The sequence below is a fragment of the Asterias rubens genome, chromosome 1 (assembly GCF_902459465.1).
Source record: "Asterias rubens chromosome 1, eAstRub1.3, whole genome shotgun sequence".
NCBI lineage: Eukaryota > Metazoa > Echinodermata > Asteroidea > Forcipulatida > Asteriidae > Asterias > Asterias rubens.
This window is the reverse complement of record NC_047062.1, coordinates 9,192,774-9,218,942: the sequence shown is the minus strand read 5'-3', so window position 1 is coordinate 9,218,942 and position 26,169 is coordinate 9,192,774. Positions and strand designations below refer to the sequence as shown.

General features: G+C 39.3%; 2 protein-coding genes across 5 annotated transcripts in view; both read left to right on the top strand.

Annotated features, from left to right (window-relative positions):
* Positions 1 to 25,910, top strand: part of LOC117300325 (cholesterol 24-hydroxylase-like) — a 36,567-nt gene extending 10,657 nt beyond the window's left edge. Inside the window, exons 5-15 of one of the 3 annotated variants that reach the window (XM_033784219.1) lie at positions 551 to 714; positions 1,467 to 1,605; positions 2,320 to 2,436; positions 2,708 to 2,939; positions 3,200 to 3,272; positions 3,914 to 3,998; positions 4,804 to 4,914; positions 5,427 to 5,515; positions 7,495 to 7,561; positions 7,903 to 8,103; positions 25,894 to 25,910. In XM_033784219.1, the coding sequence (XP_033640110.1) occupies positions 551 to 714; positions 1,467 to 1,605; positions 2,320 to 2,436; positions 2,708 to 2,939; positions 3,200 to 3,272; positions 3,914 to 3,998; positions 4,804 to 4,914; positions 5,427 to 5,515; positions 7,495 to 7,561; positions 7,903 to 8,055 (1,230 nt within the window). In that variant the 3' untranslated portion in view covers positions 8,056 to 8,103; positions 25,894 to 25,910. Of the gene's footprint in view, positions 1 to 550; positions 715 to 1,466; positions 1,606 to 2,319; positions 2,437 to 2,707; positions 2,940 to 3,199; positions 3,273 to 3,913; positions 3,999 to 4,803; positions 4,915 to 5,426; positions 5,516 to 7,494; positions 7,562 to 7,902; positions 8,711 to 25,893 lie in introns of those variants that run through there. The other 2 variants (XM_033784190.1, XM_033784112.1) reach the window with 2 other exon arrangements.
* On the top strand, positions 11,071 to 25,950 carry LOC117300170 (cholesterol 24-hydroxylase-like). 2 transcript variants are annotated; one of them, XM_033783927.1, is made up of 14 exons: positions 11,071 to 11,105; positions 13,837 to 13,983; positions 15,337 to 15,414; positions 15,514 to 15,595; positions 18,597 to 18,760; positions 19,277 to 19,415; positions 19,722 to 19,838; positions 20,114 to 20,345; positions 21,614 to 21,686; positions 22,872 to 22,956; positions 24,290 to 24,400; positions 24,923 to 25,011; positions 25,221 to 25,287; positions 25,642 to 25,950. In XM_033783927.1, the coding sequence occupies exons 1-14, from the start codon at positions 11,098 to 11,100 to the stop codon at positions 25,792 to 25,794; spliced, it is 1,545 nt and encodes a 514-aa protein (XP_033639818.1). In that variant the 5' UTR covers positions 11,071 to 11,097; the 3' UTR covers positions 25,795 to 25,950. The 2 variants fall into 2 exon arrangements, with proteins under 2 accessions (XP_033639818.1, XP_033639886.1); XM_033783995.1 differs by lacking the exon at positions 11,071 to 11,105 and having other exon boundaries at positions 13,837 to 13,856; positions 13,942 to 13,983.
* The last annotated feature ends 219 nt before the right edge of the window (positions 25,951 to 26,169 follow it).

The following is a 26,169-nucleotide window of genomic DNA, read 5'->3' as shown; positions in this document are numbered from 1 at the left end:
TTAGCTGTTGTTGTGCTTTAAATAATGTTTAGTGGTTTTTGCCTTTGAATGTACAGCGTCTTTGAGCGATTTTTTTATATGTGGCGCTTTACAAATGCTGTTATTATTATTATTATTACTTAAGAACTAGATGTTTGCACATGCAGTGGTAACACATTCCAGAAACGAGGAGCAGCTGGAAAAATACACTTCCCCCCTTGTTTTGGAGTAGGTTAGGGGCTCTTTGTTTCCGGGGGGATAAGCCATTGACTGCACGATAAGTTAGCAGACTAATTTTGTAAGAAGTTCACTTTCAAAGAGGAAGTAAACATGGAGTTAAAAAAGCGCCATTTTTAAAGAAAACTAGGGTTTGGGTTTTAATCTGTGGCAAGCATTCTAACTTTTTCATGCCGCTAAATGACTCCCAAACCAATCATGAGTTAAATTTATAAACTTGTGCACAACACAACTGGTCGCAAAGATGGCCGACCTTACACAGTGTCCATTACAAATCAGGTTTCAAGTTATCTACCAATGCTGGTAAATGATCCCTTGTCATTTTTTTTAATAGGAGATACTTGTAACAGGTAGTCTTAAATACCCAAAAGGTTGGACCTATGATGGCGTCTCTACGATCTATGGTGCACGATTTCTTGGCCATGGGCTTGTGACAGAGCAAGATCATACATTGTGGGCCAAACGACGAGACATATTCAACCCTGCATTTAGTCGAAGGTAAGACTATTGAATGCTGGGATTGCACAATGGCTTAGCACAGAAAAGCTCCTCAGAGCCCACTTTCATAAAACTTCTAAGCACAGACGAATCTTGATAAACAAATACGAGTTATGAACCAAATTACCATTAGTCCATACAGTTTCTCACTCCAATCAAATCAATCAACATATATTTCCATACAAACACAATATACGAACACAAGCGATAGGATGTTACAAGACTGCAAACTGTATGGAGGTATGGCCCATTAAAGCAAAGCTTGTAGGCTGGGATGCCTTTACAAAACAATGGAAGATAATAAACTCATGGTCTTCTGCTAATTTTCACTTGGCAGAAAATATTGCGATTAGAAATTTCAGTCTGTTATCTGAATTCTGCCTTTTTTAATCAGCCCGGTGAAGAAAATCAGCTGTTATGTTTCAACACTATAAAGAAATCCTGCTCTTTGATCTGGTTTTCCATTCCTGAGGACACTGTTCTTAACAACTCTGTGAAATCTAAACCCCAGAGGTTTAACCAAAGGGTAAAAATGCAATTTTTTTAGCATACATCCTAACATCTGGATCCCAGTTTCAGTCCTGTTTGTCAGCAACGACTCTCATTCCTGCTGATATCCCACTTCTGCTAAGCAAACGGTGTTTTATACACAATATCAGTTATCAAACAAGCCCAAGTGGAATACAAAAAAATATAGCAAAAATAATACTTATTAATGTAGTAGCAATTTATGAAAATGTTCACCTCCACAGCTACTTGAAGACTTGTATTAGTCAGTTCAACGCAAGCTCCGACCTGCTGGTTGAGCACCTTAGTGCTAGTGCAGATGGCAAGAAGAATGTGCATCTCTTGGACCAGCTGAACAAGGCAACCATTGACATCATCGCAAAGGTATGCATTTAAAGACACTGGACACTATTGGTTATTGTTAAAGACCAGTCTTCTCACTTGGTGTATCTCAACATATGCATAAAATAACAAACCTGTGAAAACTTAAGCTCAATTGTTTGCCGAAGTTGCGAAATATAATGGAAGAAAAAACACCCTTGTCACACGAATTGTGTGCTATTAGATGCTCCATTTCAAGACCTTACAATCTAATTCTGAGGTACTTCTTAACATTGAATTCGTGGAAAATTACTTCTTGAAAACTACTTTACTTCAGACGGAGCCGTTTCTCACAATTTTGTATACTATCATCAACCTCTCCCCATTACTCGTTATCAAGTAAGGTTTTACGCTAATAATTATTTTGAGTAAATACCAATACAGTGTCCACTGCCTTTAAGATCTCATAATATAAAGTTGGTGGTCAACACATTGATAGTTGTCAAAGAGCAGTATTCACAATGTAAGCTCGATCAGTCTTTTAAGTTGCAAGAAACACCCTTGTATGTTTAAAAAAAATATTTTATGGGAAGTTTTCCACCATGACCAACTTTACACCATGTAAGGTATGTGCAAATCTGTTAACATTTTAGGGATGAGATATTAAAACCAACAAGCAAATAATCGTGTATTCAACTTAAATCTAGCAATGATACTCTAACATGCGAGTGACTCCAATAATTTCATCTTTTCACTTGTTTACTTATGTGTTCTTAGGTTGCCTTTGGAGCAAATTTCCATCAGTTTGATCCTGAGAAGATAACATCTTTTAATGAAGAGTTCAACATTGCCCTGAAAGGCATGAAGACACAGTTTGAAAGTCCATGGAATAAGGTACAGAGAATTCTAACACTTTCTTGGTCCTTGTGATTTCATGGCGTGTTGTGGCCGAGCAGTTAAGAGCACCGGACTCAAGTTCTTGTGTTCCTGATCTGCAGAGTGTGGGTTTAAGTCCTAGTTGTGGGACTTGTGTCCTTGAGCAAGATACTATACCATAATTAGTTTTTCCTTCAGTTTGGACTTAACGTTGTAGGTCCTGCGTACTGGGATTAGTATTGCAAAAAACATATGGTTTTAAAAAATGTTTTATCTTGTTAACTTCTAGTACAACCCGTCCAAAACGCAGCGTGATTACCGTGCAAAAGTCCGCCACGCCATTGGTGTCTTACGTGAAACTGGACAAAAGATCATAGCCAGTCAGCTAAGCGCTCTTGGTCGGGGGGAGCAGCTTGGTAACAACATCCTTGCGTTCATCCTTGAAGCGTCTCAAGCTTCTTCTTCTGGAGCTCTAGACATGGACGAGATGGTGGATGAGTTTACAACTTTCTTCCTTGCTGGTAAGGATAAGAAAACAAATTTAAACCGCTGAAACATAATATAACTTTAAGGTAGCTTATCCCTCAGAGCTGCTTTGGCAGAAAGTTTCCTGAAACTAAACCAGTCTTTCCATGATCTGGTGAACAAATTTGAAAATCTCGCTGATTATGGAATCTTTCGCCCTATTATGTTGAATGAGATTCTAATTTGTTGTACAAAGTTTGATTGGTGTACACAATTATTTTTAGCATTAACTAACTTCTTCTCCCTCCTCTGTCAGGTCAAGAGACAACTGCTAACCTGTTGGCCTCAACGATGATACAACTTTGTCAGAATCCAGAAGCTATGTACAGGTAAAAACTCTCATTTCTGTACAGTTTTCTGCATGTAAACATACTGTCTTTAATTTTGGCTGTTCAAACCAAAATCAGCTATTGCTTTTTCTTTTCTTTGGTTTTCACAATTTTTTTCTCACATGTATGACTTCATTTCAGAGGGAAACATTTTACATAAATTGGTTCTTGAAACTTCATAATAAGTAAGCTTTTTGACTAAAATAAGGACGTGTTTATTGATATGTCGATAATACAAACATTAACCTTGTGTGTTACTGTACATTTAAAATGGATGAATGTTGTGAATTTAGAGTTACACTTCAGTTTTGTACATAACATTTATGCAGTCTCAATTATTTTGGGAAATTTGCGTTTGTTTGCCAGACACACAACTAAGTTTACATATTACACATTCAACAGCACAATAAGCGCAAACAACAGGATAGATAGGAAATAAGAATAATTAAATGTTCAGTTTTAGATGTGGGATAAAACCCTGGCAATCAGGATGGGGCTGAAAACCCAGTATACATGCAGGGCTCCAGTCTGAGGTGGGATTTGAACCAGGGTCCCTAGAGCAGAAGACAGTGACAGAAACCACTGAGCCAACCTGATCCACATATCAGATAATAACTGAGATGTGTACTGCCCAATTACAGATTGAAAACTGAAGTCGATGCCGTTGTCTCCACTAAAGAGTTTATCCCGTATGAGGATCTGTCCAAGTTGGAATACATGGTTGCCGTAAGTAATTTTCAGATAACATTCTAGAAGCAATCACTCCAGTCATCAAAGTGACTGACCACTCAAGCCTCAAGGGTCCTGGGTTACACCTTTAAAAAGTTTTAACCTTTTTGTGGTAATAATTTCCCAACTTTACTTGCTTTTGTGCGCAGCCACAATAATGGGTACAATTTGTTGCGTTGTGCCCTTGAGCAAGGCACTTAACCATAACTGCTCCATAAAGAGATGGGAAGGTAGTTCATTATGCTACCAGTGTTTGCCAGGCTCCTAGTGGATGTACCAAAGCTTTACATCCTTACAGACTGTGACGGGGGTAACCCTGTCTCAGCCCCAGGATTTGGTGGCAACGCTGCCCTTGCTTGCAGTTGATTTTAGTGGATATCGCAAATTGGTTAAGTGTAGCCCTCGCCATTCGGCCATTCGGATGATAGGCCATATCTCTTTAAAGGAAAAACTTTTAAAAAACAGATGCAGACAAATCTTGGTTTTATAATCGAACAATTAACTCGTGAGCAATCCAACCATAAACAATTCAACAATTGAAGAAGCGCTTCCAGTTTCCCCTTTTTAGTTGTTGTTCACATCTTGAAAGGGCACTATGGATATTTTAAAAGTTTTGGAATTATTTCCAAAAAATTACTCAACCACAATGTCTTGACGCGTATCTATAGTTCACAGCAGTGCACATTTCATGGACTAGCCAATAGTAATGAACCCCACCTGACCAAGCAAGGATACAGAACCGACAAGGGGGAATTCTTTAGGGATACAGATATCATAAGTTCTTGTCTCGCTCTTTCGGAAGGTTTTGAAAGAGACCCTTCGTCTGCGTCCCCCTGCAGCTGGAACGGTGAGGATTACAACATCGGACTGTGTCATCTCCAACACCAAGATACCCGCATCCACCATCCTTGGGGTAAAGTATTCTAAATAAAGCTTAATCATTCATTCCCACATGCTTGATCTTTTCTCTGTTACAAACTTCCTCAAGATATTTGTTATGTTTCCTATGTCCACACTTTCAAAGTTACTTTCAAGATGTATTTCCATAACTGGATTGGTTTGTTGCTATCCATTGTTACTAGTTGCATGTTTTCTGCAATGGTTTCTCTGAAGCATTTTGGTCACATTATTATACTCAAAGATATAAATGCAGAAGACGTCATGTGCCTTTCACCTAGTTTGGGATGGGTTTGAATCCTTGTTATGATTTTCTATCACTAAACAAATTTGTTCATTGCATCTTGTTGCTGATCTTGATGGAATGGTGCTATATAAATCCTATTATTATTTGACAGTGCTCAGACATTGAAATTCAACTTCTTATTTATTATTTCAGAGTTATTACCTGACACTTGAATCATTACCTGAATCAATATTTCAAACTCTATTTGGTTTGTAACAAAGTGATTCCCTTCTGTCTTCTAGATTTCATTCTATGCCAGTGGAAGGAATGGGAAATATTGGGAGAACCCGTTGGAGTTTATCCCGGATCGATTTCTTCATGGCAATGAAAGGTAAAGTCCCTGAAGTCTGTGGCTGCACTGACCATGGTAATCCTTTATAGACCATTTACTTCAAATTATCACAAAACGCCTAGGCATAATCCAATTTTGTCACTGATTATTTGAATCAGAAATACTATGAAACAGAAAAAATAGTTTTGTGTCTAGAAACTGGGTTGCTATGTCAACATAATACATTGGAAAATTTCATATCCAGATATGACCTTTACTTTGATCTATTTATTTGACTAGAAGTAGGCCAAACCTTGTGGCTGTTCTGGGCTTGTGGCCGCTATGGTCTCTTAAGAGTCAGAGTTTTCAGCATTCAGACCATAGCCACTGCCCAAGTCCTTTAGTACTTGTTTTAAAGGCAGTGGCCACTATTGGTAATTACTCAAAATAATTATTAGCAAAAAACCTCACTTGATAACGAGTAATGGGGAGAGGTTGATAGTATAAAGCATTGTGAGAAACGGCTCCCTCTGAAGTGAAGTAGTTTTCGAGAAATAAGTAATTTCATGAATTTGATTTTGAGACCTCAGATTTAGATTTTGAGGTCTCGAAATCAAGCATCTGAAAGCGTACAACTTGTGTGACAAGGGTGTTTTTTCTTCTATTCTTATCTTGCAACTTTGACGACCAATCGAGCTCAAATTTTCACAGGTTTGTTTCTTTATGCATATGTTGAGTTACACCAAGTGAGAAGACTGGTCTTTGACAATTACCAATAGTGTCCAGTGTCTGTAAAGATGAAAGTTCCTTTGCTGCTGCAGTTTGGCAGCTGATTTTCCAAGTCTGTATAAGTCTTTTGTTTTAAAGTTGTGGGTGAAAGTTTAACGTAGCCAGATATGCTGCCGCGATCTTTTCTTGATAAGAGCTCTTACTCACGATTTAATAGACTGATTGCGCTCTATGTGTCACGAGACCTATAGTGGGTATTAGATGTATAAACAAACATGGTGTACTGCATATAAACGTGCATTAAAAAGACATGATTACTGTTGCAAATTTTGGCTCAAAAAATACTAAATTTTCAAAATCACTGAAGAATATTCCAGGGTTTGTTACATTGACAATGCCAGTAATGGGTAAACATAGTTCCAATTCCCAAGAGAATGTTCACACGATGTCATGTGTTTGTGCACGGAAAGGGTCGTTTTACATTGCCCTCATTGTAATGATTTGCTGCAAATATTTTCAATAAAAATTTCAATAAGAAGCTGACAATCCCTTTATTCTCACCCTCAAATTATTTGATTCGAAGGGGTTGCTGTCAGCTATGAGAACTATGAGTTGGACAACTTCCCGATTTCCCCCATGACAGCCAAACTTCAACGCAAAATCCACGGCGCATGAGCTTGCTCAAACCTCATTAATTTACATAGTCTAACCATACTCTATGAAACCTCTTTTGTTGTTGTATACTTGGAACATCAAACAGCAAATGTGATTTAAATCAATGCAACTATATTCAACTTGATAAAAAGGGCTCCGTTTTTAGTTAAAAGTGTTATTTATTGAAAATACGGCCAATTATGGTCCATCGGTTAGAGTCTTCCCAAGTCTCTACTGTGTAGCTGTGGTTTTCTATACCCACTTATAGGTCACGTGATCACATATAAACATTGGCAGCTCAATCAGTCAATTGGTCTGTTGTTATTTTGCACAACTGACGTTCATGTTGTCGCTAAAGCTATGTAATGGTCACACAAATTCAGTAGGGATTTCTAATTTAGAAACTTGAACAGTGCTTGCAAAAATGAAGTTCAGTATGCGAAAGAATGGTCTATCCAGACAGCAACCAGTGTTCAACAGTACAACCCCAGAGTGTTTATTGGACAGCTATGGGAAGCCTCGGGTTGTGATGGCAAAGGTCAACATGAAAATGTTATTTATGTGATTCACGTGTTGGCTGTTTTGCAGGCTCCTGGATCAATTGATGATGTGCTAAAACTTTTGTGTAATGGTGTTTATAATTTTGTTCTCCTCAGTACATCAGGTGCCTTCACCCCGTTCTCTATTGGACCAAGAAACTGCATCGGTCAACAATTTGCACTGGTGAGTATCTCATTTTAATTGGTTCCAATCAAAAGTCAACGAGAAACAAATTTATTCAATTGTTGTCAAAGGATGTTCACATATTTTGTCTGGACCTATCAGCCTTGACATTATGACAATGCTCCACGTTACATGTATGTATTACACTGTCTGTGGCATAATTCAAATGTTTTGTAGGTTTTTCGTTAGAAGCAGCATCACCTGTTCAAACTTGTTCTGAGAAAGTTCTCTTTAAAAGTATAAAAACGACCTTCCACTTTAAATGAACAAAAAAATCCTGCTCTATTGTAGTCAATTGTTCTTTGTTCAACCCAAAATTATCTAAAATTATATTTGAACAGATCGAGGCTCGTGTTCTCCTGGCTAAGCTTATCCAGCATTACAACTTTAGTCTGGTTCCCGGACAGTCCCTGGGCTACACTGTGGAGACAACAATGAAACCTGTAGATGGGTGCCAGGTTTACCTCACCCCAGCCAGCTCAAACCAACAATAGAAAAGAGTGTAAAATCAAATCAGTTGTTTGTTATGGAATGGAAAACTAGTTTATAAAAACTTCTAAACTATCACAAAAAGCTCATAGTGAACAATGTAATCGGGTTTATTTGTAATCTCAAAAGTACTTATTTCGCGTGCCCCCACCCCCCAGTAACACCACTGTTTACAAGACAAGTTTTATAATTGCAATTTTCTTACATAAATCATTTTGATTGTTTGAAGATCGTACATATTGTTCTAGTACTTAGTATTGTTATTCTTATTGAATATCGTACATATTGTTCTATAATACTTAATATTGTTACTCTTTGCTCTTAAACAAGACACTTTTAAACCATTACTGCTTCATCCTTCAGATGGAACATAAAGCTGTAGGTCACTTATGCAGTGTGATGCACGTAAAAGAACCCAGTGCGCAGTTACCACACGAAATAGGGGTTTGCCATAGTGTTTTTTGGACTTGGCTGCTGAATGTGCCGCAGCAACTTGTGAACCCTTATATAGTGTAACATGATGAATTGGTCTAATAGCTTTGACAATGTCTTTAAAAAATAATTAAGCTTTTTGAGATGCCAGTAGATAAATTGTATTTTTATTTAGTATTTGTGGGTTTTAAAACAGTATTCATAAATACCCCAGACAGTTTCTCTACTCCTATTGGTGGAGAGCGCGCCACATGGGGGTGTTTAAACGGTTGATAATGACCAGTGTTTATGACCGGCTTCCGCGTGTCAGCGCGCAAGACTATCATGCGCAATGCGCAATTCATAGCGTACACACAACCCACGAGCAACATACTCTTCACAAAGTTTTTGTAAAAAAAAAATTAAACATCGAATTTTCAACTGTTAAAGTGTCTGTAATTGTATTTGTTAAACGTTTTTTAACAGAAGGGCATTTATGAATGGGAATATAAGGGTAGCGACAAGTTCTTACACATTCGTTTAAAACCTTCCAGGGTCGTTGCCATGCGATAAATGCCCTCGCCTTCGGCTCGGGTTTTTATCACGGGGCAATTCGACCCTGCCGGCTTCAAACGGCCGTGTAAGAACTTGTCACTACCCTTTTATTCCCTTATTTTGATCTCAGATCCATCTGATAATACTATGTTAAGTTTGCTTCATAATGTATATAAATAACATAGAACTCATTCCCTGTGTTTTACTACATGTAATCTATATTCATGAAATGAAGATGTTATATAAAATAGCTCTCAAAGTTGTATTTTTACAATATTTAATTTTTATAAGAATATATATGTGAAAAATGTTATTACAAGAATGTCAACAATCAGGGTATTATCAAAGTATTTAAAGAAACCAAATTTTGTGTAAACTGCTTAATGAAGCGGAACGAGTGTTGTATTCCAAAATAAAATACAGATTGCTTTACATTCCAGTGATTAATAGTTCTGGTTTAGTAGACACCTTGCATAGGCTGCTATCATTGAGGATAAACAATGATTTAAAACTGCATGCGTGAACTCGCTGTGCACAACAATTGGTCAATCAAAGGTCTTCATTGAGCTCAGTAAGAGTGCTTTATAGGCTTGTGACAGGGGGTCTGTACTGAAAATAACTTGATAAATTTGTATGAATATATCAATATATGAAATAATATAATAAAAATGTATTCAGTTATTGATATACATTTAGCTCAGCACAATGTAGAACACTGGAGATTAGTGTCCACAGCGGTCTTCCAAACCGTTTCAACAACTGCATCCACAACAATATCCACACTTATGTCAACAGCCGTACACAAGACTGTATCCACAGCCGTACACAACCGTATCCACAACCGTGTCCACAACGGCATCCGCATCACAACCATGTCCACAACCGTATCCACAACCGTATCCACAACCATGTCAACAGTCGTATCCACAACCGTATCCACAACCGTATCCACAACCATATTCACAATTATGTCAACAACCGTATACACAACCATAGCCACAGCAATACCTCCAATAGAAAAAAGTTTTTTAAAGAAAATGGAAAAAAGTTTTTATAGTAAATAATAGTAGTACTAGTAGAATAGTTTAAGTTATGATTGTAGTTTTGCACACTGGGTATTTGATGTGTGAATTTGTTTTCTCCTGTTTTAAAGGGAGGGTATACCTTTTTAAAACTTACTTGGTAACAAGCACTGCAGCTGGGTAATGAATACAAATTTGAAAAACAATAAAATTCTGTGGAATTGATTAGAACTTTAATTTGTTTAATTCACTTGTGTTTTTTTGTGTTGATCTAATTGAATGATTGTACTTACAAGTGTTTTTATTACAATAAAAAAAACTTTCACAATAATGCAAAACTATGTTGTTTAATTTATTTCAAATGGCTAGAACTTCTCCCATATTCTTTACTCAATTGTTGCCTAACCTAGATAAATTATTCATTTGATTAACCTGTATTCAGTCGAGGTGTACACAGATTTTGCCCATGTGCTGTGTCTCACAATATCATCAGTTCTATTTCTACCTCCATTGTTCAACAGACATTGGTTGTTTAATGTTGTTGACAAAATCATTGCAAAACAAATGAAACAAATTAATTAGGCGTCATTTCAAATTTTATCATTCATTGTCAAGTTGGGAGATCCAGCTCAATATTAGACTTGTGGACAATCGGTTCCCGCGACTGAGGTGGATATTTTCAAGACAAGTGAGGGCGCCCTAAAAAAGCAGCAGCGAGTTTGCGGAGAGACTAGATAATGAAGCGATGATCGGCCGCGCGGCGCCGGCGGCACACACCCGTACCTACAGATAATCACCGGCGGCACCCCCAGATATTACGCACGAATAAAGACCAGCGCTGGTCTTTTTCGTGCGTGATATCTGGGGGTGCCGCGTGCGCCTTGACTAAAGGCTATCCATGATATAACTTGGAACAATTTTGGTGCATGCATTGTGCATGCCAAAAACATTGATATACTACGCAGCACATCCAACCATGGAGAGGTAGATGATCCAACGATCCAACCATCCATTGGAATTACATGAGCACGGGGACGTACGGCCTGGCAGTAGCAGTACATGTACCGGTAAGCATGGATGAAGTTAGCCCACCTTGTTGAGCTGTTAATGGCTCCGCTTTTAACATCGTTCTCATCACTGTCACATGGTGACAGAGTGATGAGACCGATGTTAAAACAAGTTGTGAGATAATAATGGAATAAAAAACGCCCCTGTCACACAAAGTTGTGTGCTTTCATATGCTTGATTTCGGGAGCTCAAAATCTAATTCTAATCTGAGGTCTTGAAATCAAATTCGTGGAAAATTACTTCTTTCTCAATAACTACGTTACTTCATAGGGAGCTGTTTCTCACAATGTTTTATACTACCAACAGTTCCTCATTGCTCGTTACCAAGTAATTAAGTTTTTATGTTAACAATTATTTTTAGTAATTATCAATAGTTTCCAGTGCCTTTAAGGAAGATTTTCTCTATCTACATCGTTTTATATTTACATCTATATGTGCATCATTTACTATTCGCAAATATGCCGCACAGTGGGATTGCTTTTCCAAGGAAATTTATAATGTCACGTAAGAAATTTCTTCTCAAAATTTACTGATCTTAATCCACTTTATGAGACAAGAAGTTTGGTATAGACCAGACAACTTACTGATCTTAGTACACTTTATTGATACAAAAAGTTCAGTAATGAGTGGATGATCCGAAGACGTTGATGACAGCCTGGCACCTTCTTCTCATGCTGCACACAAGTCTTGTGATGCGCTGCTGAGGGATGGCGTTCCATTCTTCATTAAGGAACCTGGTTAGGTCAGCCACAGTTGAAGTGTTGGTGGTTCTGGCGCGGACAGCGCGGCCAAGCTGGTCCCACAGATGTTCCATGGGATTCAGGTCTGGACTGTTAGCGGGCCAATCCATCCGGTGCACCCCAACATTTTTCAGGTAGTCATGTCACCAGTCGGGCTCGATGGGGGCGAGCGTTGTCATCTTGAAAGATGGCATTTGGTCCAAGAGTCTGCAAGTATGGGACTGCATTCGACTGTAGAATGATCCCTCTCAAATGCATTTTGGTGCCACAGCTGAATGAGTTGCATGAGCTCTGCAGCACCATAGTCAACTCGTTGGTCAGTCCCCTTTGTTTTGTGATGAAGTTTTTTTGGAGCGAAGGGTATTTTGGCGCCATGCCTGCGTGATGGAAGATACACTGGAGACAGTGAGAAGTGCTATGCGGTTCACCTTGGGTATAGGAAACCTTTTAATTTTGGGACGGCTTGGTCGTGTTAATGTGGTGGAAGCTGTAGCCATTCCATACCATTGCGGTGACCCTACAATCGACTTTTAAATCTCACCTCTAGAAGGTGGCTGCCAAAAATGCGACCAGAAACAATCAGATCCACAACCTGTTTGGTAAATCCTTGGTAGCAAATGCAGAAACACTTTGCACATCTGCACTAGCTCTGCCACTCTGTGGCTGAGTACTGTGGTCCAGTTTGGTGGAATTCTCCAGCCTAGTTTAATGGAACAACACCATGAGGGCCATCACTATTGCTGTTTGCTGCACAAAGACTGATTGCCTACCAGTCTTGAGTGTCCCTGTTCAGATGATCCAAAGAGAGTGTGTCACATCAGGGCTTGTTCTCTAAAGCTAAAGCAAAAAAGCATCCTGCGCCCCGCACAAGTTCCTGGTAACTGAACGCCCCATCATGCATCCAGCTCCTGGGAATGGACTTCCCCTTGATCGATGGTGCCTCCTGAACCAGTTCCACAATGACTCGTCACTCCGATTGCCAAACTCGTCACTCCAATTGGCCAACTCCTCACTCCAACTGGCCAATTCGTCACGCTGACTGGCCAAGTCACAACTGTGGCTGGCCAACTCACAATTCCCAATGGCCAACTCCTTACTCCGATTGCCCAACTCGTCACTCTGACTGGCCCAACTCCTCACTCCGACTTGGCAACTCAAAACTGCGACTGGTCGTCTCCTCACTCTGTCTGGCAAATTCGTCACTCGGACTCTGGCTGGCCAACTCACAACTCCCACTTGCCAACTCGTCACTCAGACTTGCCAACTCACAACTCTGACTGGCCAACTCACAGCGCCCACTGGCCAACTTGACACTTCGACTGGCCAACTTGTAACTTCAACAAACCAACTCAACAATAACTCTGACTGACCAACTTACAACTCTGACTGACCAACTCGACACTCCGACTGGCCAACTCAGAACTCTGACTGGCCAACTCACAGCTCTGATTGCTTAACTCGTCACTCACACTTCAACAGACCAACTCGCAAGAATAACTCTGACTGGCCAAGTCACAACTCTGACTGGCCAACTCCTTACTCTGACTTGCCAACTCACAACTCCGATTGCCCAACGCGTCACTCACACTTCACTCACACGTCCCTTCCACTCTTTTAAGGGGAGGTGCAAATCTGTCAACGATGGACATGGAGCATGTGTGTGTGAGAAGCCTTTATGGCGTGGGGCGCAGGCCAGACTAAGGGCCCGGGAAGATTTTGCATTTAGTTGCTCTGGGATGCAATCTAGGGCCAATTTTGAGGGGGTCATTTGATATAGTGTCCCCCACCCTCCAAAAGATGGGGGGGGGGGGGGCATCAATGATGAGAGCATAGTGTTGCCATTTGAGTGTGCCTATGGATGCGTGCTCCACACAGCCCTGCATAGCGTTTTACAAGAGTTAAGTGTAACACAAACTCTTCATCTGACTCATGCAGTCATTCCTCATTTATAGATAATTGCTCTTTGTATCGATTGTCAACTTTCTTTCAGTTCAGCAATGGCATCAATCAGTGAGTTGCTTGTGATGACGTTTGGGTCAGTGTTCTTGGTTTGTCTTATTGCATTCATTGCTTCGGTGTTGTTTCTGCATTACAGACATTCCAAATACAGTCATATCCCAGGCCCCAAGCGGAGAAGGTAAGTTTAAAGGTTTTCCCAAGATTAAAAACATCATTGTTTATTTGTAGAACGTGAAAGGTTATACTGATCCTTGAAAGGTTACTGATCCTTTGTAATAGTGGAACCATTTTTTCCTGTGAAATGTTTCTCTCTGAGTCTGAAATGAGGTTATTTTCAAGAAAACTGTATTCGAAAACCTACAAAAAAGAGCAACAGGTTACTACAAAAATTGTTGTTTTTTTTTTTTCACTTTTTTCCTTCAGATTCATGCAATGGATTAAAGGGTCTATTGGTACTTTTTTTATGACAAAAAACACAATGACCACAGATTTACGTTAAACTTGCACAGTTTGAAGATATTGACGATAGAAAGCTTCCCATAAAATATTACCTGGTGAGGTGCTATAGTTTTTGAGAAATGAGTGAAACAAAAAAAATTCATGAAAACAATAACTGTCTCGGTGATCATGAGATGAAAATTGATTAGCATGTAAAAACGTTGTTTCATGACATTGCTTTGTTCATTTCTCAAAAACTACAGCACCTCAGCAACTAATATTTTAAAGGATTTGGGTACTTTTTCTAACTCAAAACACAATTTCCACAGATTAAACTTACACCGTTTGAAGATAATGATAGTTGAAATTTTACCTTAAAATATTACTTGCTGAGGTGCTGTAGTTTTTTGAGAAATGAGTAACACAATACCATGAAAAAAAACCATTTTTACATGCTACAATAATTTTTGTCTCATGAGACGAAAATTATTTTCATGATATTGTTTTACTCATTATACAGCACCTCAGCAAGTAATATTTGCAGGGAATATATCTACTATCATTATCTTCAAACGGTGTAAGTTTAATGTAAATCTGTGGACATTGTGTTTTGTGTTACAAAAGTACCCGAATCCTTTGAGAGGTCTTGTGTTTTGTATTTTTAATTTAATAGATGTTAAATTTGCATCGGGGATAAAGAATATTAATATTCTTTATCCCCGATGCAAATTTAACATCTATTATATCGTCGGGTACCCGCTGCCAAAACATAGGATTCGAACTGCCTCTAGCTGCCGGGCAACCTCGGTAGTCTAGTTGGTAAGACACTGCTCTAGAATCGCAAGGGTCGTGGGTTCGAATCCAACCCGAGTAACATGCCTGTGATATTTTTTCACAGGACTCGGGAAAGTACTGAGTATACAGTGCTAACACACATCAGTGTATGGGTAAAAACCAAAATTAATATTTTTAATTTGTTTAATAATACATCACTGAGGAATATCTTTAATTTACAAAATTTGTATTTAAAAATGCTTTCTCTGAGTCTATAAAACTCAATCATTACTGAGCAACTTTTTGTTTTCTTTTGAAGCTTTTTCTTAGGAAACATTCAAGATGTCAAGGAATACATTGACAAGGACAAGTTATTTGATGATGCCATGAAGGACTGGTGAGTTCGGTAACAAAGACACTAACTACTATTTTATGTGGTATCAATTATTTATAGTTCTAGAGTGAATGCTGTTTTTGTTTTTTCTTTTTCTTCCAGGGGAGACCAGTTTGGTGATGTGATTGTGTTTTGGTTCCTTCATAGGTGTATTGTGAATTTCTTTGATACTCAGGCTATTAAGGTATGCCCCACAAAAGGACGATATTGTTTGTCCTTCTGTCTAGATATAATAAATAAATAACATTATAAAACGTAGAATATGCCCTATAATGCTCAAGACGCCTATAAGGATACAGTACAAAAACCTAGAAAAAAATTGAAATACATTGTCCAGCATTTTAACATTTTCATGCAGGCAGCAGGCAGCTTACAAACCACTCATGAGTAAGGGATTAAAGGGTAGCGACGAGTTCTTACACGGCTGTTTAAAGCCGGCAGGGTCGAATTGCCGTGTGATAAAGGCCCGAGCCGAACGACCCTACTGTGACGCGCTCTCCACCAACAGGAGTAGAGAAACTGTGTGGGGTATTTATGAATAAAAGTTTATAGTATTGTGCAAAACACATAATGTGTGTAAATGGGCCCTTTTTAGTGAAATATGTAAATTGTACAAAGCGTGCGCACTAACATTTTGGTTGGCAAAATCCCTCAATCACTGTGCCCCGGATTATCTCTCCTCTCTCCTTTCACTCCAGACCGGTTCTTATTCTCTTCGCTCTTCTACTGGTAAACCCCTTTCAGTTCACAAAACCCATAAACTTGCAGGTGACAGGGCCTTTTCTTTTGCTCCGTGATTATGGAATAACTAACCTATCCTCACCAGAAACTCCAAGTGTCCCAGCCTTCAAACGGGCTCTCAAAACCAACCTTTTCCCCTCTTCGTAGCTAATAATAATAATAATAAACCATTCTTATATAGCGCATAACACATAGAAATCAAACATGTCCCTAAGCGCTTCTGAGAAAAACACAACAGAATACAAAGACAAGACGTACTGGGTAACAAATAAAATGGATGAATTAAATGATAAATAAGTGCGTCTTTAAAGCAATCTTAAACCTAATAATGGAATCAATGTTTTTTATGTGTTCCGGGAGATTGTTCCATAAGGTTGAGGCAGTGTGAACGAAGCTGCGTTCACCATATGATTTGGTTATCACTGGTGGAATAACAAACAACTTTTTCTTGTTAGAACGAAGATTTCTAGAAGGTGTGTACAATGTTAACAGCTCTGTCAAATAAGGAGGCGCAAAATCATAAAAACATTCATATGCTAACAACAATATTTTGAATGAAATGCGAGAGTGAATAGGTAGCCAGTGTAAGTCTCTTAGAATAACAGACACAGGTTCATGTTTCCTAATACGATAAATAAGACGAGCTGCAGAGTTCTGCACAACCTGCATCTTCTGCACTTGACGAGCCGAGATCCCAGAAAGGAGGCTATTGCAAAAATCAAGATGACACACCACAAAAGCATGAATCAAGCGTTCAGTGGTGTGTTTATCTATCAGGTTGCGAATTTTCCCGATTTTGTGAAGTGCAAAAGATGCTGATCTGCATTTCTGTGAAACAAAACTGTCCATAGTGAAATTATCATCAAATATTGCACCCAAATTACGACACTTCCTGACAGAATTAACCTGTGTGCCATCTAAATCAATGAATGATATGTGATCTGTGGAACGAAAACGGGAAGATATGTGAAGGAATTCAGTCTTGTTGCTATTGAGCTTAAGACCGTTGATTTGAGACCATTCCTTAATTGCTTGAACACAGTCAACCATCTGAGTAATAACATCACATGCTTCTGAATGTTTAAATGCAATACAATTGAGTGTCATCAGCGTAGAACATTTTATGAACATTATGATTGTCAATTAGTGACTCTAGTGGAGCAGTGTACAGTGTAAACAACAGGGGACCTAGCACAGAACCTTGAGGTACCCCTTGAGCAATACAATAACTTGACGATTGTTCATTTCCTATAACAACAGTGTGGTTACGATTTGACAAATAAGACTCAATCCAGTCGAGTGCCTTACTGCGAATACCAAACCTTTGCGACAATCGTTGCAGCAAGACATCATGCTTGATGGTGTCAAACGCAGACGAGAAGTCTAAGAGGACAAGTATGACTTCCTCGCCCTTATCAAGTGTCAACAATACATCATTTGTTATTCGCAGTAAGGCAGTTTCAACACTATGGAATGATCTGTACCCAGATTGAAATTTTGCGTGGAGTTCATGATCATTTAAGTACCGTTGCAACTGTAAAGCTGGTCGTCAGCTGGTCGTCTTTGTCTTTGTTCTGTCTTTTCCCCCTTCTTTTTTCAGTGCCTTGCATGCTTTATAAATACTGTTGTTGTTATTATTATTTAGGGAATAACTGTGCGAGTACCCGGTCTTCTCTGCGTGGTAATGACCGGGTTGGTGGCTGGCGCTGTTAACGGACCGAGTCGCTCCGGCGAGGTCCGTTAACAGCGCCAGCCACCAACCAAGGTCATTACCACGCAGTGAAGACCGGGTACGAACACTGTTATTCCCATTAATAAACACCCTTTTTAGCGAATTAAACGGCTAAAATTGTCCAAATTTTGTGACTTTTCTCTCGGCGGTACTTCCAGACATGTTCAGGGGCCATATTTGAGCTTTTGATGGTTCCCATCTCATTCGTGCATTAAATCACATTACTGATCTTTGAGACCAGTGACTCTTTTAAATAATGATCTGTTCAGCGCCTTCACTGGGGTCAAAGGAGGCAAATGATTGGACGATAGCTGTTCCTTGTGCATTAAAACGCGCGCATGAGCTCGGCGTCAGTTCATACGCACGCACATGTTACACGCGCGCACTCAAAATTTATACATTTTCAGCGCGCGTACGCGTAAGTGCGCGAAGTTGCATGAAACTAACAGGGATATAAATAAGCGTGCGATAACAGTGCAACGCGCAAGGTTTACACAATGTATGCTGATTTAGTGGACACTTATTCGCTATTTTCCAAAGCCGGTCTTTATACCACCGTTAACACTCTCACACGTGACCAAGTTTTGACCAATCAGAGACTTGAAACCGTCCAAGGTATTTATTAATATTATTTACACAGCGTCCATTTCAAATCAGGATTCAAGAAGTCTACCAAAATGGGAGATTGATCCCTTGTTTTGTTTTTTAATAGGAGATACTTGTGACAGGTAGTCTAATATACCCAAAAGGTTGGACCTATGATGGCCTCGCTATGGTCTATGGTGCACGATTTCTTGGCCATGGGCTTTTGACAGAGCAAGATCATACATTGTGGGCCAAACGACGAGACATATTCAACCCTGCATTCAGTCGAAGGTAATGTGTAAATGGCTTAGCACAGAATAGCTGACGGCCCACTTTCATAAACCTGCTAAGCACAGACAAATCTTGAAAAAATAAATAAAAAAATTTACCAACCAACATACCATGAGTGTATATTTGTCACTGATCCCCTGCTAATCTTTACTTAGCAGAAAATTTTACTAAAGCACTTGGCAATGAGAAATTTTGAACTTTAATCTGAATTCTGCTTGTTGAAGAAAATCAACTGTTATGTTTTAACACTATAAAGAAATCCTGCTCTTCAATCTGGTTTTCCATTGCTGAGGACACTGTTCCTAACCACTCTGTGAAATCTAAACCCCAGAGGTTTTATCAAAGGGTGAAAATGTCATTATTTTAACACGTACACCTCCTAAACTGTTTATCCTAGTTTCAGACCTTTTCGCCAGCAATGACTCTCATCCCTGCTGATATCCTACTCCTGCTAAGCAGAAAACGTTTACTTAATACTTATTACTGAAGTAGCAATGAAAATGTTCACCTCCACAGCTACCTGAAGACTTGTATTAGTCAGTTCAATGCAAGCTCGGACCTGCTGGTTAAGCACCTTAGTGCTAGTGCAGATAGCAAAAAGAATGTGCATCTCTTGGACCAGCTGAACACGGCAACCATTGACATCATCGCAAAGGTATGCATTTAAGATCTCATAATATGCATCACGCTTTGAGCTTAGAACAACTGGTAGTCAACTTTGATATCTTGTCAAAGAGCTGTATCGCAGTGCACTTCATGTGCCCAACAAATGCATGAAATAACAAACAAAGCTCAATCAGTCATCGGAGTTCCAAGAATTAAACACCCTTTAATGTTTTTTACTGCAAATATTGTTTGCATTTCAAGAAAGTTTCAGAGTTTTCCACCATGACCATCTTTATCATTACTAGACCAAGCCAAGTCTAATAATCTTTTCACTTCTTTACTTTTGTTTTCTTAGGTTGCCTTTGGAGTAAATTTCCATCAGTTTGATCCTGAAAAGATAACATCGTTTAATAAGGAGTTCAACATCGCCCTTAAAGGCATGAAAACACAGTTTGAAAATCCATGGAATAAGGTACAGAGAATTTTAACACTTTCTTGGTCCTTGTGATTTCTTGGTGTGTTGTGTCCGAGCAGTTAAGAGCACCGGACTGAGTCAAGTTCTTGTGTTCCTGATCTGCAGAGTGTGGGTTTAAGTCCTAGTTGTGGGACTTGTGTCCTTGAGCAAGATACTATACCATAATTAGTTTTTCCTTCAGTTTGGACTTAACGTTGTAGGTCCTGTGTACTGGGATTAGTATTGCAAAAAACATATGGTTAAAAAAAATGTTTTATCTTGTTAACTTCTAGTACAACCCGTCCAAAACGCAGCGTGATTACCGTGCAAAAGTCCGCCACGCCATTGGTGTCTTACGTGAAACTGGACAAAAGATCATAGCCAGTCAGCTTAGCGCTCTTGGTCGGGGGGAGCAGCTGGGTAACAACATCCTTGCGTTCATCCTTGAAGCGTCTCAAGCTTCTTCTTCTGGAGCTCTAGACATGGACGAGATGGTGGATGAGTTTGCAACTTTCTTCCTTGCTGGTAAGGATAAGAGAACAAATTTAAACCACTGAAACATGTAAAGTCGACTCCCGTTAATACGAGGTCTGCCGGACTGGCCCAGTTTCTTCGTATTATCCGAATCTCGTCTTAAACGCAGCGCGCTAAATATAGATACATACGTCATCACTGTGCATGCACACAACACGTGTAGTGTGTGCGATGTACTGCACAAACAAGCACAAAATTGGGCTTAATAAAACTGTTTTAACTAAATAAGTTTAGTTTTAAAATCAATTTTAAAATCAATTACCATTTTAAAAGATTGAAAAAATGTGTGAGATTTTAACTTGCGTTCATGTTTTGGGAAGTTTCCCTTGCAAAACTTTGGTCGCCGTCAGTTTATTGCCAATGCAATAAATAGAGTCTTGGTTTTCATTGGTAGGCATTTGTGTGCACGTGCAATACGCCTAGTCGCAGCTAGCAGTTAACAAAAAACAAAATCTTCATTTTCATTGGTAAACACCTGTGTCATGTTAGATGGTTCATTGCCAGTGTGGGATACCAGGTAAAATATTGCTTTGCATTCAATAATATTGATCACGCAACTAGTTTTGCTTGTAAGTTGAGGGTGGTTTCTTTCTTCTGAAAACGCATAATGCGCTTATAAACTCAGTGGAACAGTATCTTTTCTAAAGATTTCTGGATTGTTTGAACCATGGAAACCTCATAATCCCTCCATGGTCCGGAGTTTGGAATTAACAGTTGCTGACTTGTGATTAGCGGTAGCGTCCACTTTACTAAACACCTCTTGTATGTCTTTAAAAGCCACAAATAATGACTTGACAGGCTGTACAGGTATTTCCTTTGTTGGTTTTTGTATTGTTCTCGTTATAAAAGGGTTTTTAACAATGTTTTGCTCGTAATGGGTCGCCCAAAGTACCTCGTTATAACCGTGTTCTCGCTACTACCGTGCTCGTATAATCAGTATTTTAATGCATTGAAACACGCATGGGGCAGTTCGGGACCGGCAAAAAAACTTGTAATAACCGGAACCTTGTAATATGCGAGCTCGTAATAACGGGAGTCGACTGTAACTTTATCAGGTAGCCTATCCCTCAGAGCTGCTAACTCTCCCTGCTTCGGCAGAGAGTCTCCTGAAAATAAACCAATATTTCCATGATCTGATGAACAAATTTGAAAATCTTCCTGATAATGGAATCTTTCACCCTATTTTGTTGTACAAAGTTTGATTGATGAACATACTATCGATTAGCATCCCTATTAACTTCTTCTCCCTCCTCTGTCAGGTCAAGAGACAACTGCTAACCTGTTGGCCTCAACGATGATACAACTCTGTCAGAATCCAGAAGTCATGTACAGGTAAATACTTTCATTTCTGTTTAGTTTTCAGTTTGTAAACATACTGTCTTTAATTTGGGCTGGAACAACCAAAATCAGCTATTTTGTTATTATTTTTTTAGGTTTTCAGACAAATTTTCTCAAATATGACTTCATGTCAGCGGAACATGTTTCAAAGATAAATTGTTTTTTGAATAAACAGTAAGCTTTCTGACAAAAATTTAATTATTTATTTCTTTTTATTGATATGTTGATAATACAAACATTAACCTTATCTAATTCATAAGAAAATGTTTGTTACTAAGGGAATCAATGTGTGGTGAAGAGGTTTTCAACTAGTGGTTTAATCCCAACGAGGCCTGGTTCTTGATAACTTTACCGAGACAAAGTTGAGGTAAATTATCAAGAACCAGGCCTCGGCGGGTTTAAACCACTATTTGAAAACCGATTCAACGCACTTTGACTCCCTTTCATAAATACCTTTTCGGTCAAAAAACATCAACACTTTTGGTCAAAAAGTAAAATAAATGCAAAAATTATAATTGTTCAATGATTTCTTTCAACACAACACCCCATCCAGCTATGAAATGGTAAGGCCCTTCTGCCGCCTTCGGGTAAACAACTCTTTATAAGGGAATGCTGTGCGTGTCACGAGTAGCTCGTATCGCGTGATGTGGCACAACTGTCGTTGCTTTCGACCAATAGGAATGAAGAAACTGTCTTATAAGCACAGGTGCAAGCTCACGTGTCAACACTTTTTACTGGTCATAAACAAAGGTTTATACACACCCACGTCACGCGCTCTCCACCAATAGGAATAACGAAACTGTCTAAGGTATTTATGAATGTACATTTAAAATGGATGAGTGTTGTGAATTTCAGTTTGGACATCAATTTTTTGTGCAAAACATTTATGCAGTCTCAATTATTTTAGGAAATTTGTCTGAGTTTGTTTTCCAGACACAAAACTAAGTTTACATATTCAACAGTACAATAAGTGCAAACAACAGGATAGATAGGAAATAAGAAGAAATGTTCAGATTTAGATCAGGATGGGGCGATCAGGATGGGGCTGAAAACCCGGTCTACATGCAGGGCTCCAGCCTGGAACCAGGGTCCCTAGAGTAGAAGACAGGGAAAGAAACCACTGATCCAACCTGATCCACATATCAGATAATAACTGAGATGTGTACTGCCCAATTACAGATTGAAAACTGAAGTCGATGCCGTTGTCTCCACTAAAGAGTTTATCCCGTATGAGGATCTGTCCAAGTTGGAATACATGGTTGCCGTAAGTAAATTTCAGAGGACATTTTAGAAGCAGTCACTCCAGTCGTCAAAGTGACCGACCACTCAAGCCTCAGGGTCCTGGTTTAAAAAGTTTTACCTTTTTGTGGTAATAATTTCCCAACTTTACTTGCCTTGGTGCGCAGCCACAATTATGGGTACAATTTGTTTCGTTGTGCCCTTGAGCAAGGCACTTAACCATAACTGCTCCATAAATAGATGGGAAGGTTGTTCATCATGCTACCAGTATTTGCCAGGCTCCTAGTGGATGTACCCATGCTTACATCCTTACAGACTGTGACGGGAGTAACCTAGACTTGATTAAAGTCCCATTCTCGTGTGAGAGGTCCCTAAGCTATTACCTCAACTTACTATGAAACAACCCGTAGCATACAGTACAGTGCGCGCTCGCCCTCAAAATGTGGTCCCAAAAATGGGACGTGACATCTGTGACGAGGTCGTTTCTTACTCTGCACGTTGTTATTGGAAAATCTCCCCAAATGGGGAGATGTACAAAACCAATGGGAGCGTGGAAGCGCTGCCCTGCTGGTAAAATATTCATTATACTCTGTGACATCACAGTAGAAGACGTTGTAAGGCACGCGTCTATACGCAGCACGCACGTGGGGCGGGTAAACTCATTAGCAGGCAAGGGGGTGTCGAGTAACTCGTTTTATTGCACTTCCTAAAATTCAAATTTTGCTAACAAAACCGACCCCAATGTACGTTGCAACGTATCACTTAAATTCAAATGAACATTTAGTGCTTTCTTTTTTATAATTAATTGGTTATTAAAAAATGTATTTTAATCATCAACTATAAGTACTTAACCCATTGATTGGTCAAAACGTAACAATGTTACATATTCATAAGTGAATATATTTACATACCAGGCGACTGCTACATCGTCAAGTCCCTGTCCCGCATGCGGAACAGGTTTTGGAATGCAGAGCATCACAAAACAGTAGTTTCCTGGGGACTTGAGTCAAGTCTAGGGGTAACCCTGTCTCAGCCCCAGGATTTGGTGGCAACATGCCCTTGCTTGCAGTTGATTTTAGTCTATATCGCAAATTGGTTAAGTGTAGCCCTCGCCATTCGGCCATTCGGATGTTAGGCCATATCTCTTTAAAAGAAAAACTTTAAAAAACAGATGCTACTTCCCACAAATTACTCAACCACAATGTCTTGACGTGTATCTATAGTTCACAGCAGTGCAAATTTCATGCACTAGCCTAAAGTAATGAACCCCACCTGACCAAGCTAGGATACAGAACCGGCAAGGGGTGATCTCTTTAGTGATACAGATATCATAAGTTCTTGTCTCGCTCTTTCGGAAGGTTTTGAAAGAGACCCTTCGTCTGCGTCCCCCTGCAACTGGAACGATGAGGATTACAACATCGGACTGTGTCATCTCCAACACCAAGATACCCGCATCCACCGTCCTTGGGGTAGAGTATTCTAAATAAAGTTTAATCATTCATTCCCACGTGCTGGATCTTTTCTCTGTAACAAACTTCCTCAAGATATTTGTTATATTTCCTATGTCCACACTTTCAAAGTTACTTTCAAGATGTATTTCCGTAACTTGATTGGTTTGTTGCTATCCATTGTTACTCGTTGCATGTTTTCTGCAATTGGTTATCTGAAGCATTTTGGTCACATTATTAAACTCAGAGATATAAATGCAGAAGACGTCATGTGCCTTTCACCTAGTTTGGGATGGGTTTCAATCCTTGGCATGATTTGCTACCACTAAACAAATTTGTTCATTGCCTCTTGTTGCTGATCTACATGGAATGGTGCTATAGAAATCCTATTATTATTTGACAGTGCTCAGACATTGAAATTCAACTTCTTATTTATCATTTTAAAGTTATTACCTGACACTTGAATCAATACCTGAATCAATATTTTAGACTCTTTTTTTTGTTTTGGTTTGTAACAAAATGATTCCCATATCTGTTTTCTAGATTTCATTCTATGCCAGTGGAAGAAGTGAGAAACATTGGAAGAACCCGTTGGAGTTTATCCCGGATCGATTCCTTCATGGCAATGAAAGGTAAGTATCCAAAACAAATTGGCTACCCAGACAGCAGCAACAGAACAACCTTAGAGTATTTATTGTCAAGCCCAGGGCAGCCTCAGCTTGTGCTGGTAAAAGTCAAAATTAAAAATTTAATTTATGTTAACGTGTTGGGTTCAGTACGTGTTGGGTGTTTTGTAGGCTTCTGGATCAATTGATGGTTTTTATAATGTTTTTCTCCTCAGTACATCAGGTGCCTTCACCCCATTTTCTATTGGACCAAGAAACTGCATCGGTCAACAATTTGCACTGGTGAGTATCTCCTTTTAATTGGTTCCAATCAAAAGTCAACAAACGACAAATTTATTCAATTGTTGTCAAAGGATGTTCACATATTTTGTCTGGATCTCAACATCATCTTATGTCTATCAGCCTTGACAATGATCCATGTTACATGTATGTATTACACTGTCTGAGGCATAATGCAAATGTTTTGTAGGATTTTCGTTAGAAGCAGCATCACCTGTTGAAACGTGTTCGCAGAAAATTCTCTTAAAAAAGTATAAAACTACCTTCCACTTTATAAATGGAAAACAAAAAATCTGCTCTATTGTAGTCAATTGTTCTTTGTTCAACCCGAAATTATCTAAAATTATATTTGAACAGATCGAGGCTCGTGTTCTCCTGGCTAAGCTTATCCAGCATTACAACTTTAGTCTGGTTCCCGGACAGTCCCTGGGCTACACTGTGGAGACAACAATGAAACCTATAGATGGGTGCCAGGTTTTCCTCACCCCAGCCAGCTCAAACCAACAGTAGACGTCAGTGTAAAATCAAATACTTTGTCTGTTATGAAATGGAAAACTAGTTTTAAACATCTAAACTATCACAAAAGCTCATAGTGTACAATGTAATCAGGTTTATTTTTAATCTCAAAAGTACTGATTTTGCATCCACCCCCCCCCCCCCCCCCCCCCCCCCGCCCCCTAGCCTTAATCAAGACACACGGGGCGGCGGCGCCCCCAGATATCATGCACGAAAAAAGACCAGTGAAGCTGCGAAGCGCCTTTAGCAACTATTTTATCTAAATAGTGATTCATATAATATGCACCTTCTGTGTGTTGCTTTCAGCACATGACTTGATAGTGCACTAATATGAGTGTGTGGGTCATGGGGCCTGCACGCGCCGTGTGA